This window comes from Mastacembelus armatus, chromosome 3 (assembly GCF_900324485.2).
Source record: "Mastacembelus armatus chromosome 3, fMasArm1.2, whole genome shotgun sequence".
Taxonomy (NCBI): domain Eukaryota; kingdom Metazoa; phylum Chordata; class Actinopteri; order Synbranchiformes; family Mastacembelidae; genus Mastacembelus; species Mastacembelus armatus.
In genome coordinates, this window is record NC_046635.1 from 15,545,603 (window position 1) to 15,564,586 (window position 18,984).

The 18,984-nt window shown below is 40.8% G+C and overlaps 1 protein-coding gene across 3 annotated transcripts in view; it reads right to left on the bottom strand.

Moving 5' to 3' along the window:
- Window positions 1-944: 944 nt before the first annotated feature.
- The window catches only part of ddx21 (DEAD (Asp-Glu-Ala-Asp) box helicase 21), a 45,605-nt gene continuing 27,565 nt past the window's right edge, over window positions 945-18,984 (bottom strand). For all 3 annotated transcript variants that reach the window (XM_026293702.2, XM_026293701.1, XM_026293700.1), the window contains exons 13-16: window positions 7,129-7,288; window positions 6,808-6,942; window positions 1,881-1,925; window positions 945-1,698 (exon numbers count right to left, since the gene is read on the bottom strand). In XM_026293702.2, coding sequence (XP_026149487.1) covers window positions 1,438-1,698; window positions 1,881-1,925; window positions 6,808-6,942; window positions 7,129-7,288 — 601 coding nt within the window. In that variant the 3' untranslated portion in view covers window positions 945-1,437. The remainder of the gene's footprint in view (window positions 1,699-1,880; window positions 1,926-6,807; window positions 6,943-7,128; window positions 7,289-18,984) is intronic.

Genomic DNA, 18,984 nt, shown 5'->3' on the forward strand with positions numbered 1-18,984 from the left:
GAAGGGTGGTGATCCTATATTTTTTGCCAGGGGTAGTAACAATAGGAGACTTGACTTGACTTTGCCTTGGCCTTCAGAAATTTGTGAACATCTATGCTTAAAGCCCTTTAAAAAATTAAAACCTATGTTGACCCTTTTTTAAATGAATTTCATTGAAACAGTAGACAGCTATTGATTTAAGGCAAGTATTTGAAAAGCAAGTATTTTTGGGGAGTGAGGTTTCAGTAAAAGATAATACAGCAATTTGACACCAAGGACTAGCGTTGCACAGTGAAAGGTATCCCAATACCCTGCCATTAAAAATGGTATAATACTTAGTGCTGTACATATCAGTACTTGAGTAAATATTAAGATACATATATCTGTTGCTGTGCAGCAGTGGGCAGCACTGCGTGGGCACGTACAGGGCTTCGCTTCACTCTAGGCACAATGGGTATGTTGGCAGTTTTTTTCTCTCATGCTTTTCTCTGTAATCTCCAGGCAGCTTTCATGGTAAAAGCCAAAAGGCATGGCTGCAAGTGCTCTTCCTGACTGTCTATGGCCTTGTATTATTTCACTTAAATAACCAACATCTAAACAAACAGAGCCAACACACTCAACTTGGCAAAGCACCTCGTCCACAGATATGCCAATTTGTATAAATTATTTAAAGAGCTACGGGTAGCGATTAGTAAATGTATTACAAAACATTTGCTATTTGTGACAAGCAACCTTTTTTTGTTATTAGTTTGACAAGGAAATTAAGGGCAACTGTCGAATTTAACTTTTTAACTGTGAATTTACCACTGTGACTAACATAATTCACTCCTATTGATTTATGGCTTCTTTTTACATATTCCGCAGCACTGACATTGTCAAAATATTTTTTCTTCGTTTGTGTTTATTAAATTCTATGTTCTGCTATGTGTAATTTCATTACTTTTCCTGATGTTTTAGGTTTTTTCCCCATATCGAGATACTTAGGCAGGTACTGGTATTAAAGTCATAATTTCAGTATTGTGACAACACTACCATGGACAACTGTGAAGCCTAACACCCATTTTATCACTTTTCTGTGCAGGCACAGCTGAAATGACGTCTGAAATGACACTTAAAGGTTATACAGTGTATAACAAGCAGCATATTCACAAGTTGGTGGAATAGTGTACCTTATATTATTGATGAAGACTCAAGATGGACTGCTGCCACTGTTTCCCTAAATATACAGTACAAAAAAAGAGCAACACTTCCCCTAAAATCCAATGGGTGATATATTAATTTAGTTTCAAGTGTTTCAATATAATACATAATTCAGGGTAAGTGGTTTAAGAAGACATCATTTTATGTTTTTACTGAAAAGTAGCACACATCAGACATTACAAAATGGCAGCCAGTTGTACTGTGTTGATATGATGATAACATGTTATGCACATTGTTGTCAGTCCACAGGTTGGCATTTCAGTGATCAAATGCTCGACTGAAGCTGCGTTTGTGTCCTCCTCTGCTGCTTCTATAGTTACCATCACTGTTGCGGAACCCATTACCACAGCCACTATATCGTCCAAAATTTCGTCCCCTTCCTCCTACCCCCTCCTGTCTTTCACCATGGTTACCGCTGCCAAAGCCTCTATCACCACGATTACTGAGCTGGTTCTCCTCCAGCTGTGGGAGCTCTGTGGCTACAGTCAGTTGCCAACGGCGACTATCCTTCCAGTTGTCCTGTTGAATGATCAAGTGAGGTGAGAAGGATATTAGCAGGGCTAATAGCAGTCTGTCATCTTCAATGAGAAACACTGTCAAAGCATTTATATTTTGCCCTGAATTATTCATTTTTGCTCATTTAAGACAGAAAACAATCCACCATGTCTTGAAGTGATGGGATGTTTCACAAATGTTCTCACCTGAATCTCCTTGACTTTGTCAGCTGGGACATCAAAACAAGCTCCCTGTTACACATACAAAAGGGATGAAATGGTGAGTATTTCAGTCTCTTTTCGCGTTTCAAAAGCAGTAGCCCTTATACCTGCAGCACTAACAGTGTAATTTATTTATATAGCCCATTACAACAACCCTTAGGTGACCAAAGTGATTCACAAACAAACAGCAATTAGAAACACAGACAACATAACATAACAGTTGCATGAGGAAAGGAAAAAGGACAAAAAGAACAAAAGTGTCACAAGACTATAAGGTGTTAAAAACCATCCTTAAAAAACAGTTACCTATCCTCCTTTTGCATACCCAAATTAAGCTAGCTGTTGTACTTACATTTTAAGGGTTATATTGATGAGCTTGGTATCATTGGAAAAGAATCACTTTCCAGTTTATTGTGACTTTTGAAATTTGGCCAAAGATTTTTGGTGATACATCTGGAAACATATCTTTCGGGCCTGGTAGGTGTGGCTAAAATTTTGATTTAAACAGGTCCAAGTCGGAGATCACATGCAAGTCAGGGGCGAGATGAACTGAAAAAGCTCGGTCACCCCAGTGTTTGTATCTTGAAATGGGGACAACATAAAGCAGAAGCTGGTCGGATGATCTCAAAACCCTACCATGCTTACAGAATGTCAACATCTCGGATAAACAAGCTGGAGCAAGGTCATTATTAAGAGGTTTAAAAACAAACAAAAGTTTGAAATGTATCCTAAAATGAACTATAAGCCAATGAAGTAATAAAAGGATAGGTTTAAATATGCGTTCTCAAGTTGTGTCAGTTAAAAGGTGGGAGAGAGATGCTAACATATAGTATATTCATACATATATAATCAAGTCCGCAACTGATTAAAACATGGATAGCTAGCCCGGGGTTATTATGACTCAGAAAAGGTTTAGCTTTGGCCAACAGCAGCAATTGCTAAAAACTCATCTTGACTACATTATCAAACTACGTTTATCAAACTTCAAATAACTGTGAAATAGCACCCCCAAATTTCTGACAGTTGAACTGAACCTTGAAGATAATGTGCCAAAGCCAGCCATCACAGTATCCCCGAACACAATGCATTCTGCTTCATCGTCATTTAAAAAGAAAATTTTGGTTTAACCACTGTTTAATATCATTAATACAGTCAAACAATTTTGTGTGTCATTTTGTTCTGGGTTTAAAGGTTTTGTCCTTCAGCTTTTTTCAAATTTTTTGTCTGTTTTCTTCTCTTCTTGCGTTAACTTTCAGCTTAACAAACAATTTATATATTAAAGTAGTAGAGATTTTTGTCTTCTTTCAGGTAATGCTGTTCTCATTTTGATAGGACCTACGGTTTTTCCACCAGGTGGCCAAACCCACAGAGAGTGACTGCTCAATCTCTCATTCACTCCCATTATAAAAGAGCTACAAGCACTTCTGCTGAAAAACACAAATGAAGGCTGTTTCATTTTTTGGAATATCTTCACAAAAAGTGGATCAGTCTCTTTGTTGAAGCCTCCTGGCACTGCTAGTGAAAGAATTATATTGATAGGTCTTATAGTTTTTCTTATAGTTTTTCCTCCATTTTGTGAGGTGAAGTTTTCTGAGCTTCTCCATTCTGCGTGTGTAAAATGCTGTGGCACTCCCCTTCCCACTCTGGGCTTAGGTCACCATAGCAACAGCTCACAAAGCAATAGCAGAACAACAGCTGTCTGTGGTTGGTAATTAAGAATGACTGGCTGCCTAATATCCACTGCCGTTACACATGGTGACCATTCTCAGCTATTTAGAGCAAGTGACTCTGTGGCTGTTTTAACCCTCTGGGGTCGACGCACGCGCCGGCGCGTTTTGATGCATCTTTTTCTGATAAGGCCGAAACAAACTTAAATTACTCTGTCAATTCTGATCGTACAGATAAAAGAAGTATATCATTCAAATCTGTAAAGGGTCTAGTTTTAGTGGTATACCATCATAATAAAAACAAAACGTTGTGCTTTTTTTAAATAAAGAAAGACGACAGGGTGCGCTCTCGGCCTTTTCTGTCTCTGCCATTTCTCTTCACAGACGCGTAAATAAAACAACCAGAATCTCAGCGAATACTTGGTTCATAAAAATAAGAATTATATGGCTAGAAAGCTTGAAATGTTTTCTTTTAGGTGAAACAATTCAAGTTGAAAACAAATCATCACTTTTATTTCAGTGAGTAAAAAATTGTAGTTTTTCACTAACCATGCATAACCACTTTTTTCTCAAAAACACAATAATGTATAAACTTGCTGCTCACATATTATTGTAGCCAATTTTGTGCTGATTACAGTGTTATTAGACTTTAGACATTAATATGTTTAAAAAACACTGAAAAAAGCACAAATGTCAGGACATGTCAAAATTTGTCCAGGCCCCAAAAACCCCCTCAGACCCCAGAGGGTTAAATGTACCCCCCCTCCCACTCTGGGTTTAGGTCACCATAGCAACTGCTCACAAAGCAATAGCAGAACAACAGCTGTCTGTGGTTGGTAATTAAGAATGACTGGCTGCCTAATGCTGTTACACATGGGGACCATTCTCAGTTATTTAGAGCAATTTACTCTGTGGCTGTTTTACATGTCAGCCATGGTGTCATCTCCCAGCAGGCCATGTTCGGACTTTCACAATAAAAGTCTAGTCATTTATAGGAAGATATTACATTTTCTGTAAAGTAAAGGGAACATTCAAAATAAAGTCCAGATTCTAGTAAAAGGTCCCATGAGTCTCCTGCAGCACCTTGTCCTTTCAAAATAAAAGCCCCGAAATAGCATTTTCTCAATAGAAAAGCCTTGAAACAGCAACTCAATATTAAAACGGACATTGCCTATTGGCATACAGCTTCAGGCACCAAGTGAGGCCATTTTCAGTATCAGCCATGGTGTCTGCTACCAGGACAAGGTGAGACTTTCACAATAAAAGTTTACAGCTATTTACAGGAAGTTAATGCAGTGTTCCAAAGAATAACAAATATTGAAAATTAAAGTTCAGATCTTAACTCAAGGTAACATGAGTCTCATACAGCACGCAGCCTTTTACAATAAAAGCATTTTTATTTCATGGTTTCAAAATAGAAGCTAAGAAATGCTAATATTTGCTCTTTTCCAGCACATTTTTCCCTTTCAGCCTTTTTATCACTGCACATCTGTTTATTCTTTATTCATACTACTTCATATTGCTTCATTTCTTCCCTTTTTCACTTTCTTCCAACTCCAGTTTTACATTTCAGCTTGTTGGGTAGCTTCATTCAGCTTTCAGCATTCACACGCATCTTCCGCAGAAATGCAATTTTCTAGTTAGAAATGTGACTTATACACTGAAGTGACTTAGATATGTTTTTTCTGTTCAACAAAGCTCTTTTTGCTAAAAGCGACTTATACTCTGATGCAACTTATAGCCAAGAAAATACAGTACATGGACAGAACATGATTTGGAAAGGCACATAACTCTCTACAGAAGCTCTCACAGTTGGCAGTGCTTATCACAGCAAAAACCAAGCCTCGAGGTCAAAGGAACTGCCTGCAGAGCTCAGAGAGAGGACTGTTCCTGGGGAAGACTACAAAACGATTTTTGCTGCACTGAAGGTTCCCTGGAGCACAGTGGCCTACATAAAATTAAATGGAAGACGTTTGGCACAACTAGGACTCTTCCAATAGCTGGTTACCCGGCCAAACTGAGCAGTCGTGGGAGAAGAGCCTTAGTAAGAGAGGTAACCCTGAACCCAATGGTCACTCTGACTGAGCTCCAGAGATCCTGTGTGTAGACTGGACATAATTCCAGAAGGACAACCATCATCGCAGCACTCCACTGATCAGGGCTTTATGGCAGAGTGGCTAGACGGAATCCTCTCCTTATTGCAAAACTCATGAAAGCCTGCTTGGAGTTTGCAAAAAAAGCACCTGGAGGACTCTCAGACTCTATAATCTGATGAAACCAAACTGTTTGGCCTCATCCATCCCAACCGTGAAGCATGGTGGTGGCAGCATCGGCAGTAGCACAGACTGGGAGACTGGTCAGGGTTGAGGGAAAACTGAATGAAGCAAAGTACAGTGATATTCTCAATAAAAAAAACTGATCCCCAGTGCTCAGGACCCCAGACTGGTGCAAAGGTTCACTTTCCAACATGACAACGACCCTAAGTACACAGTCAAGACAACACGGGAGTGGCTTGAGTGGCTGCCCTGACTTGAACCCTGTTGAATATCTCTGGAGAGGCCTCAAAATGGCTGTCCATCCAACAGTCCTCATCCAACCCAACTAAGCTTGAGAAGATTTGCAAAGAATGGCAGAAAATACCCCAAATCCAGGTGTGCAACGGTTACTGCATTATACACAAAAATACTTGAAGCTATAATTGCTGCCAAAGGTGCTTCAAAGTACTGTACTGAGTAAAGGTTCTGAAAACTATAATATATTAAATGTAAACGTGATATTTCAGTTTTTTCTTTCTAAAATTCTGCTTTTACTTTGTGATTATGGAGTGTAGTTTAAAGAAATTAATTTAAACAATTGTAATAGGCTGCAACACAACAAAATAAAAAAAGTGAAGGTGGTCTGAATAATTTCTGAATCGACTGTGAAATAAAATGTTATAAGAAAAATTTCACTGCGTTCTGTTCTCCATTTTGAAATGTTACTTGGCTCAAGAGCATTACTTTGGGCTTCTCTACTTAAAGTGCATTGAAATGATTTTTTTATTGTAAATTGGCTATGTATAAACAAAACTGAATTGAACTGAACATCAAGAGTGTATAAACTACATTTCTGGTACAAAGAAAACCTGTATTCTTGCAGTCACAGTTAAGTCAAATATCAGAAAAATAAATAATCAGAAGATAGTATGACGCTCAAATGTAAATTCATATTGTAAATCCACACAAGCCTCATGTGTGTTTACATACGGTTCTGCCTTTGAGGAATGTCATCCGGCGAATGTGATTCTCGATCTGTTCTCCAAATTGTTCTTTGATGGTTCTCCAGGCGTAACCCAAATTATGCATCTCCTGAGAACACACCAACTGCATGGTGGTGTAACCCTGGAAATACAACGAGAAACAATTAACGAAATTAGGGTAACGCATTATACACAATAGTACATTATCAAGTGTCTAACTCATATCTACTAACTGTGGTTTGAGTGTCCACAGGCAAGACACTAGGGAAAAAAAATAGGAAAAAAAAAAAAAAAAAAAAGAGTGTGTTGTTTTTAACTACAAACTTACAGCATCAGAGCTGAGTAGTGACCTCTGCTCTAGGCTTGTGGCTCCAGAAATATGGGCCAGGGCAGCTGCTAGTGCATCCACTGCTCCTCTCTCCTTGATCAGTTTCTCAGCTGATGCTCTGAAGTACCCAACAGCCGTGACAGGAACAAAGTCCAAAAATCTGGACACAATAAAGCAATCAATTATCAACACTCTAAAAGTTAATAGGCTGCTATCAGGAAATTTGTTTAGGACATGTGGGCACAATATTTTAAAGCTATGTAACCACTAGGCCACTAAGTTGTACATTTAATAATAGTAGGCTTCATTGTTAATCAAACTGTGATGAAGCCAAGAAATGTCACAGTTTTAAAGTGGAATAAATTAGTCACTTCACAATAGTGTTCCCACACCCACACAGAGACAGCCTGGGAGGTTAACCCTCTGGGGTCTGAGGGGGTTTTTGGGGCCTGGACAAATTTTGACATGTCCTGACATTTGTGCTTTTTTCAGTGTCTTTTAAACATATTAATGTCTAAAGTCTAATAACACTGTAATCAGCACAAGATTGGCTACAATAATATGTGAGCAGCAAGTTTATACATTATTGTGTTTTTGAGAAAAAAGTCTTATGCATGGTTAGTGAAAAACTAAAAATTTTTTACTCACTGAAATAAGACCATAAAACACAAACAGAACATTGGTTCACAAGACTTTGGAGACCTGCATGTTGTAGGCTAAAGTGTTTACTTCAGAGTGCTGTGAATGTCATCTTGTTCACACATTCACAGTAAACAATACACTGATTTAAATTTTCTAAGACACTTTTTGTCCAGAAAAGCCATATACAAGAGGGTGTGTCTGAGGATGAATAGTCATGTGATTTACCTGAGAACACAAAAGACGCACTGAACGACCAGACAAAGACACGCATAATGAGCCTTTCAGTCAATGTAGATGGGACGGATTAGTGCAGCACAATACATGCGGAGCCAAACATTCGTTTGGCTCTAGCAGTGGCTCCATCAGAACTGGTTAAAAAGAAAAACTGAAACATCACATTTACATAAGTATGCAGATCTTTTACTAGTAATTAGTTGAAGGACCTTTGGCAGCAATTACAGTCTCAAGTCTTCTTGGGTTTCAAGCTTGGTCAGGCTGAATGAGGACTGTTGATGGACAACCATTTTCAGGTCTTTCCAGAGATGTTTGACAGGGTTCAAGTCAGGGCTCTGGCTGGGCCACTCTAGGACATTCACAGAGTTGTCCTTAAGCCACTCCTGTGTTGTCTCGGCTGTGTGCTTAGGGATGTTATGTTGGCAGGTGAACCTTTGGCTCAGTCTGAGGTCCTGAACGCTGGGGAACAGGTTTTCATTCAGGATATCTCTGTACTTTGCTCCTTTCAGCTTTCCCTCAATCCTGACCAGTCTCCCAGTCACTACTGCTGATAAGAGCTGCCTTTTTTTCTCCAGACATAATGTTTAGAATTGAGGCTAAACAGTCCTGAGTCCTTCAGGGGATTTTTTTGCAAACTCCAAGCAGGCTTCTGTCTAGCCACTCTGCCCTAAAGCCCAGATCAGTGGAGGGTTGCAGTGATGGTTGTCCCCCTGGAACTTTGTCCCATTTCCACACAGGATCTCAGTCAGAGTTACCATCGGGTTCTTGCTAACCTCTCCTACTAAAGCCCCCTCCCATAATTGTTCAGTTTGGCCAGGTGAACAGCTCTTGGACAAGTGCTGGTTTTGCCAAACGTCATCCATTTGAGTATTATGGAAGCCACTGTGCTCCTGGGAACCTTCAGTGCACCAGAAATTTTTTTGTTGTCTTTCCCATCTCTGTATCAGACTTGTCTCAGCTCTGCAGGCAGTTCCTTTGATCTCATGGCTTGTTTTTTGCTTATGTTTACCAAAATTATTTCTATTTGCTAAATGCCAAATTGAGAAAATTGTATTACTTTCTTCAAAGTCAGAGGTTTACATGCACTACAATTTGGAAACCCAAGATGAAGATATAATGGCCTTCGGAAGATTCTGATAACTGATAGTTTAATTGACAGCACTTGAAGTAATTGGAGGCACACCTGTGGGTGTATTTAAAGGCACATCTCAAACACACTGCTTCCTTGTGTGACATGATGACAAAAGAAATCAGCCAAGATACCTGGAAGAGAACTGTGGACCTCCACAAATCTGATCCATCCTTGGGTACAATTTCCAGATGCCAAGTTCGTCTGTTCAAACAATTATACACAAGTATAGACACCATGGGAATGCCCAGCCATCATACCACTCAGGAGGGAGACTGGTTCTGTGTCCCAGAGATAAATGCAGCTTGGTGTGAACAAAACAAAACAAAACAAAAGCAAAACACCTTGTGAAGATGCTGGCTTGCAGCTGGTAAGAGAGTGTCATTATCCACAGTGAAACGAGTCCTGTGCTGACATTGGCTGAAAGGCCGAGAAAGAAGCCATATTACTTAAAAAGCAACATAAAAAAATAGATTTGCAAAAATGTGCACAGTTTGCAAATGCACACAGGGACAAAGACCTTAAATTTTGGAGACATATCCTGTGGTCTGATGAAATTAAAATTGAACTGTTTGGCCATAATGACCATCACATTTGGAGGTAAAACAGTAAAGCATGCAAGCGCCTGATAATACGACCCCAACTGTGAAGTACAGGGGTGGCAGCATGATGTTGTGGAGGTGCAGTTTTGCTGCAGGAGGGACTGGTCCACTTCACAAAACAGATGGCATCAAGAAGAAAGAACATTATGTAGAAATATTCAAGCAACATCTCAAGACATCAGTCAGGAAGATAAAGCTTGGGCGCAAATGGGTCTTCCAAACAGACAATGACCCTAAGCATACTGCCAAATCAATTATAAAGTGGCTTAAGGACCATAAAGTCCCTGTTTTATAGTGGCCATCACAAAGCCCTGATCTCAATCCTATAGAAAATTTGAAAAAGTGCGTGTGAGTAAGGCAGCTCGGTTACACTCGGTTACACCAGTTCTGTCAGGAGGAATGTGCTAAAATTCCAGCAAATTATTGAGAGAAACTTGTGGAAGAATACCCAAAACATTTGACCCAAGTCATACAGTTTAAAGGCAATTCTACCAAATACTAGGGAAATGTACAGGTGCATCTCAATAAATTACAATATCTTAAAAAAAGCTGATTTATTTCAGTAATTCAATTCAAAAAGTAAAACATATATATTCATTACACACAGACTGATAAGTGTTTATTTCTTTCAGTTTTGATCATTACAACTTATAGCTAATGAAAACCACAAATTCAGAATCTCAGAAAATTACAATATTATTTAATATGTAATATTTACCAATTTAAAAAAAAAAAAGAAGAAAAAGGATTTTTAACAGAAATGTTGGACTATTTAAAAGTATGAACATGTACAGCACTATATACTTGGTTGGGGCTCCTTTTGCATGGAGGCGATCAGTCTGTGGCACTGCCGAGGTCTAATGGTAGCCCAGGTTGCTCTGATAGCTGCCGTCAGCTCTTCTGCGTTGTTGGGTCAGTTGTCTTCACATAGATTCTCTATGGGGTTTAAGTCAGGCGAGTTTGCCAGCCAATCACGCACAGGGTTACCACGGTTCTTAAAACAGGCATTGGTACTTTTGGCAGTGTGGGCAGGTGCCAAGTCTGGCTGGAAAATGAAATCAGCATCTCTATAAAGCTGGTCAGCAGAGGGAAGCATGAAGTGCTCTAAAACTTTCTGGTAGAAGGCTGCGCTGACCTTAGCCTTGATAAAACACAGTGGACTAACACCAGCAGATTACATAGCTCCCCAAACCACCACCGCTGTGGAAACTTTACACCGGACCCCAAGCAACTTGGATTCTGTGCCTCTCCCCTCCTCCTCTGGGACCTTGATTTCCAAATGAAATGCAAAATTTACTTTCATCTGAAAAGTGGACTTTGGACCACTGAGCAACATTCCAGTCCTTTTTACCCTTAACCCCTAGGACGCCTCTGACGTTGTCCCTGGTTCTAGAGTGGTTTGACAAGGAATGTGACACGTCTGTGCGTGCTGGCTCTTGAAGCACTGACTCCAGATGCAGTCCACTTCTTGTGGATCTCCCCTATTTCTGGACAATTGTCAAGTCAGCAGTTTTCCCCATTATTGTGTGTCCTGCTGAACCACACAGAGACCTATTTTAAGGCTCAGGAAACCTTTGTAGGTGTTTTGAGTTAATTAGCTGATTACAGTGTGACACCATGTGTTTCCAATATTTAACTTTTTCATAATCTAATTTTCTGAAATACTGAATTTGGGGTTTTCATCAGCTGTAAGTTATAATAATCAAAATTAACAGAAAAACAATAATATCAGTCTATGAGTAATGAATGTATATGAGTTTCACTTTTTCAATCGAATTACTGAAAAATAAACTTGACTTTTTTACTGATACTGACTTATTGAGATGCACGTCTTCTGACTTTGAAGAAAGTAAAAAAAAAAATCTCTCATTATTCTGGCATTCAGCAAATAGAAATCATTTTTGTAATCTTAACTGACCTAAAGAACAGACAGGAAAAAAAAGATTGTGTCCCCTTTTATACAGTGTATGCAAACTTCTGGTTTCAATTGTATGTCAGGTTGTATGGTGACTCTAAATTGCCCATAGGAGTGATTGTGTGTGTGTCTGTGGTTGTCTGTCTCTATGTTGCCCTGCAATGGACTGGTGACCTGTCCCTGGCCTTTCCCCCACAGAGAGCTGAGATAGGCTCCAGCAGATCCCCATGACCCTAAATAGGAATAAGTGAGTATACATGATGGATGGAAATTGTCAAATAGTATCTTTAGTATTTGCAATTCTCATTATGATCTTAAAAAGGCAGACATGTTTTGCATATACAATTATATTTTGGATAAAATGGCCAGTATTTTTCAAATTGTGCCAGGGTAAATTAATGAGTGCAACTGTATCTGCAATATGTGGCTACTTTGATTAGTCAAAAATGTTTATTAAATTTTGTTCAACAGATTCATAATGTCCAATTGTTTATTTGTTCAATCGTTTTCTCCTGTCTCACCTCATTGCAGGTAATGCGATCCCGCTTCATTAAAGACACGCTCAAATGCTTCATGCTCTTCAGTACGGTCGAGTACATCGTCAACTGGGTCAGCAGCAGCTAAGGCAAGAGCGAGAGCAGAAGCAGCAAAAGCACGTCTTACCTTTGCTGAAGAGGAAGTTAATCTAAAGCTACAAAAGGCCAGAGTGGAGGCCTCTATGGAAATGTTACAGCATAAAAAGAAGGTAGTGGTGGCAGAAGCAGAAGCACTTGAAGCCGCTATTGAGGATAACGCTGAGAAATACAGTAGCAGGCTAAGTCTGAATTCTGCCCCCTTGGAAACCACACAACGTACTGAACAATATGTCATTGATCAAACTAAAGTACGAGAGACAGAACAACAGCTGTGTGATGTCCCTGCCAAAACAGAACCAAGCACAAGTTACAGCATTTCAGCTTCACGTCTTAAACCTGAAGCTAAACCTTTCCTTTCACGACGAACTAGTGTTGCCTTCCAACCATCTGATACTAACCCACAACAGCCATTCACCTATGAAAATGAATATGTTCGTAACTCTTGTGAAGCTGGTTTTGAGAACAGCAATTTGACTCCCTTGCAACATTTCAGACTACAAAAGCAATGGCCATCCCATTCCACACCCCTACCCCATATCTCCAAACTCAAATGACTGCAGCTCAAACATAAATGACTTTGTAAGATATCTTGCTCGTCGTGAGCTTGTGGCAACAGGTTTACTGCAGTTTAATGACAAACCTGAGAATTACAGAGCCTGGAAACATTCCTTTCGGACTGCAATCGCTGATTTAAGTCTGACTTCCAGTGAAGAGATGGACCTCCTGTTAAAGTGGCTTGGCAAGGAGTCTGCAGAGCATGTCGAACAGATAAGGGCAATACACATCAACCATCCACAAGCAGGATTGGCTATGGCATGATGACAGGCTCGATCAAACATATGGGTCAACGGAAGTAATAGAAGATGCCCTGTTTAAACGTATTGATGCCTTTCCAAAAATAGCCAATCGAGATTATTCTAAACTGACAAAATTGAGTGATCTCTTAATGGAGCTTCAGTCTGCTAAAGCCGAAGGAGATTTGCCACGTCTCGCCTTCTTAGACACTGCAAGAGGTGTCAATCCAATAGTACAGAAGCTACCTTTTCGTTTGCAAGAGAGGTGGGCATCAGTTGGTTCAGTGTACAAGCGACAAAATCACGTTCCTTATCCTCCCTTCGCCTACTTTGTGAACTTTGTTAGTCAAGAAGCAAGCATTGGAAATGATCTAAGCTTCAACTTTGTCTCTCACATAGACAGGGTATCTGCAGGTTTCTAAGAGCTAGATTTAAGACTTTAAGACCTTTTTAATACCACGCTGAATGAAATTTAAGACCAATTTTGTAGAAATAAAATAAAACATCCCACAACACAACCAATTACCATAACACACTGTTTATTGATATAAACTGTTTACACACTGTTTGATTTATTGAGTAAAACAGAAATAAATTGCCAGGTGTTTTCCGACAGGTTGCCGCAGCCGCTTTGTCTTATTCACACCGCATGTGGGTCTCCAAATCTTTCATACCCATTGTTCCGAGTTTTAAATTTTTTTGCGCAGCCTGCACCGGACCTCGAACACATTGCCACTAACTGGACTTAACCACGGCGCAAAATTAGGGTTTTGTAACCAATTGTCATTAAATTTACATTTACCCATGGCAAAAGACTAATGCTGAAACTTTCCCACAGTTCACGCAGCTGCCGGAAAGCATGTGTTAAATAAACTCCCCTCAAATGCGTATTTTAGTCGGTTCCGCCTATTTTGTTCTGCATAACAAATACGCGAAAGGCTTTCAAATTGATTTCAAGATGAAACTAAAATCTTCTTTATGGGGTCGGTTAGATTTCATTTTAAGACCTTTGAAACACGAATTTAAGACATTTTAATGCTAATTAAGGCCTTAGTTTTATAATATGGAATTTAAGACTTTTTAAGGATCCGCGGACACCCTGATAGACTTAGCCTACAAAATGGAAAAGACAGCTCAGCAGCCCAGTAAACAAAGGGTGATCTCTGTACATAAGACAGCAGTATCTCCAAGAGTTCCTAATGTTGGCGAGCTTGCAAAAAAATGTGCGGGAGTCAAGGAGTCAGTTGGAAGAAGGGCCAGTGGCTATGAAATAGAATCTCTGGATGGAACTGTTTGCATCCCATTACCAAGCCTTATAGAGTGCAATGACATTCGTAATAATAGAGATGAGATTCCAACCCCCGATGTTGCTCGCAACCATGCACACCTAAAGTTTGTGGCACACCTCATTCCCGAACAGGACCCACAAGCTCCTATTATGCTTCTCTTAGGTCGGGACATTATAAGGGTTCATAAAGTCCGTAAACAGGTGAATGGCCCATACAACCTGCCGTATGTACAGAGGTTGGATCTGGGATGGGTTATTGTAGGCAATGTGTGCCTGGGAAATGTCCACAAACCATTAACAATCAGAACCTTCCACACAATTACCACAGAACCAAAGCGCCCAACGCTCTTCGATCCATGTCCTAATGTGTTTCACGTTAAGGAAACCTACAAAGACAACCCAGTAACTAACTATTGCCCAACATATTCTGAGGATGAATCTTTCTGCGAACCAGATCACCTGGGATGCACCGTGTTCAAGCGAAGCAAAAATGACAACCAGGTGGCTCCTTCGATTCAGGACACCTCTTTCATGAAAATCATGGAGGAAGGCCTACAAAAGGATTCTAACAGCAGCTGGGTAGTGCCATTACCCTTTAAGAATCCACGTCCACGTCTGCCCAACAACAGGCCACAAGCAATGAAACGTCTTATGTCTCTCAAACGCAACCTTGAAAGGAAGCCCGCGATGAGAGAACACTTCCTCAGCTTCATGGACAAGGTATTTAAAAAGAGCCATGCTGAGTTAGCTCCCCCTCTGAGTGAGAGAGAAGAACAATGGTGGGAGTACTAATACGCTTCAGGAAAGAAGCCATTGCCTTTACTCATAGAACAGATGTTCTACTGTTTTTTAGTAAGGGAAGATGACAGAAACTTTCTACGTTTTCTTTGGTTCCAAGACAACGACCTTTCCAAAGACATTGTGGATTATCGCATGAAGGTCCACGTCTTTGGTAATAGCCCCTCACCTGCTGTGGCTATACATTGTCTACATCAGTCAGTTCAGATTAGTGAGTTCCACATCGACCCTGATGTGAAGTGTTTTGTGTTGCGCGACTTCTATGTAGACGACGGTCTGAAGTCCCTGTCTACAGTGGAAGCTGCAGTCAGTTTGCTAAAAAGAACTCAAGATGTTCTCTCCAAAATCGAACCTGAGATAAGATCGCAGCAAACAACAAAGAGGTCATGGAAGCTTTTCCGTCCACAGACCATGCGAGTGATCTCAAAGATCTAGACTTTGAAGCAGATACGCTGCCAATGCAGCGTAGCCTTGGACTTAATTGGGACCTCCGTTCTGACTGTTTCTTCTTCAGTGTCTGTGATGAGGTAAAACCGTACACCCGGCGAGGTGTTTTATCCACGATCAATAGCCTTTATGATCCTCTTGGGTTTGTAGCGCCAGTCACTATCCAGGGCAAGGCTATTCTGAGAGAACTTACTTCTGTGAATGGTGATTGGGACTCTCCACTTCCAAAGGAAATGGAGGAAGTTTGGACCTCATGGAGATTTTCCTTGTTGGAACTGTCCAGTCTTTCCATCCCCAGGGCCTATGCTAGGACTTCACCATCAGCAACTGTCAGAAGAGAGTTGTGTGTCTTTTCGGATGCATCAACCAAAGCCATCGCTGCAGAGACGTATCTAAAAATCACAGATGCTGCAGGAAATAATCAGATTGGCTTTGTGATGGGGAAAGCCAAACTTCCCCCTGTCCCGAGCACACTGTGCCAAGACTTGAACTGTGTGCGGCAGTGCTTGCTGTCGAGCTGGCAGACTTAATTTCTGCAGAACTGGACCTTCAGCTTGATGCTACAACCTACTATTCAGACAGTAAGGTGGTTCTCGGGTACATTTGTAATGAGACCAGACGTTTTTACGTTTATGTCAGCAACCGGGTACAACGTATCCGAAGGTCCTCCAATCCAGATCAGTGGCGATACGTTCGGACAGACCAGAACCCGGCAGATCATGCAACACGCTTTGTTTCTGCAGCCCACTTACAAAACACCAATTGGCTAAGTGGACCTGAATTTCTGCTTGTCCCAGAATCAAGTACCTCTGAGAGTACTTATCATCTGGTTAATCCAGGTTCAGACCCAGAGGTACGTCCTCTAGTGTCCACTTTAAGCACTAAAGCACTATCCAAGCAGCTCGGTTCCCAGCGATTTGCCAAATTCTCCTCTTGGAAGTCACTAACAGGTGCAATCACACGCCTCATCCATATAGCTCATCATTTCAAGACAACTGGGAATAAAAACAGTTCTTGCAAGGGCTGGCATTACTGCAAAGCAGAATTCACAGAGAAGGAATCCAATAAAGCTTCAGCAATAATAATCCGAGCGGCACAAGAAGACGCTTACAGTCAAGAGATCAAATGTATCCAAAAGCAAGAGAGGATTCCAAAAAGTAGTCCTCTTTATACTCTGGATCCGTTCATTGATGCGCAGGGGCTTCTGAGGGTCGGAGGTCGTCTCCTCCGTGCAAACCTCGATGACAGTGTGAAGACTGTGATAATTTCAGGCAAGCACCACATTGCCACTTTGCTCATTAGACACCACCATGAGCGTATCCATCATCAAGGCCGTCACTTTACAGAAGGAGCTGTCCGTGCAGCTGGCTTTTGGGTGGTTGGTGAAAAACGAAGGGTGAGCAGCATCATAAATCAATGTGTAACTTGCAGACGGCTCAGAGCTCCACTCAGCATCCAAAAAATGGCCGATCTTCCAGTAGATCGTCTCTCAACAGACCCTCCCTTTACCAACGTTGGACTTGGACTGTCTCTTCACGTCCGACGAGAGGAGGTTTTTCTCACAACAAGAGGTGGGCGGTAATTTTTACATGTATGAGCATAAGAGCTGTTCATATTGAAGTTATAGAATCCCACGACACATCCAGCTTTATCAATGCTCTTAGACGCTTTCTTGCTGTGCGGGGGCCTGTCAAACACATTCGTTCAGATCGTGGCACAAATTTTGTCGGTGCATGTAAGGATTTAAAGATACCTTCAAACATTGACATCAAAACGGTGAAGACGTATCTCTCAGACCAAAACTGCACTTGGACTTTCAATCCTCCGCATGCTTCCCATTTCGGCGGAACATGGGAAAGAATGATTGGACTTGCGAGAAGAATTCTGGATTCCATGTTCCTCCAGTTGAAGGACAAACTTACTCACAAGGTGCTTGTGACCTTCATGGCAGAGGTAGCAGCCATCATCAATGCCAGGCCCCTTATTCCTGTGACAATGGACCCTGATGACTCGTTCATACTCACCCCTGCAGTTCTTCTCACACAAAAGGTGAACTCTGTCGCTGCGCCTGCAGGCGAGTTTGGAGCTGGAGATCTGTATAAGTGCCAGTGGCGGCAAGTTCAACACCTTTCTAACACATTCTGGGACAGATGGAGGAAACAATTCCTACCAACCCTGCAAGCACGCAAAAAATGTCAGTACGTCCATCCAAATGTCAGACCGGGAAGTGTTGTTCTTCTCAAGAATAGCCAAGTACCACGGAATGAATGGCCTCTTGGGCTGGTGACACAGACCTTCCCTAGTCCAGATGGGAAGGTGCGACAGGTTGAGGTCAAGGTCCTCAAACCAGGAGGTTCTACCCTTTTCCTTAGGCCTGTTACAGAGATAGTGCTTCTACTCCCCCCAGATTCAAAAGTAGATGGATAGTTATACGATTTCGAGTGATGTGTAATCACATCAGGCGGGGAGTGTTTTGTTACCGTTTAGTATGCTTCTCGTTTTTATTTTTTTTTAGCTACTGATCTGTATGGGTTTGTTTACTTTTGGTTGTGGCCCTTTAAGAATCTTAGGTTCCGGTAAGAGTCATGCCATGTGACCACTAATCAGGAAGCGAGTAAGCAGGACATTGAGAGTATCGTGTTTAGCGTAGCTGAAATTATGCCGTGACATTCGTATACATCTTGTTTCTGTTGTAGCATCGTGGGTAGGTATTGACCGTTCGTGGCTATATTTAAGATTGTATATCATTACTTGGGGACAGTGTTAAATTTTATGGAGCAGATTGTTAGGAGATTGAGCAGATTGTTGCTCTCGATCTACCTCGCTATTGTTAATGGATATTTGTCGTGGTAATGGGCGTACTGTTCCTAGATCATTAAAGTTCACATTAATACAGTTCAGATAAAAGGTGATTCAGAAAATTTAATACATGGGAAATATGTATACAGTAGATTTAAGGATGCTGGATAAATTTATAAATTAGCAACAGTAAAAGGAAGAAAGGGCATTTCAATTTATTTTGTACGTTTCAGTTTCACACTTTCCTCACAACTTCAATAAACCTGTGGACGAAGAGCCTGTCTTCAGAGTCTTGATGTTAGGGAAGAGTTTATCTGGCTGTAAAGTTATATACAGTACATATACCAAGGACAGCACACCCGCCTTGTACTCTGTTCACATGTAAATAATCTCAGGTGAACCAAGTAAATATGTGTACGCCCCCGAGAAATGACATAAAACGTCAAACTTCATCATAGAATTTACTCACTTTTTCTGCGCATTATGCACATGAAGAAGCGCTTCTTATATTCCACACAGAGACAAATAGTTTAGTTTGTCCTCAGAGTAAAAACACTGATTTTAACTCAAAGG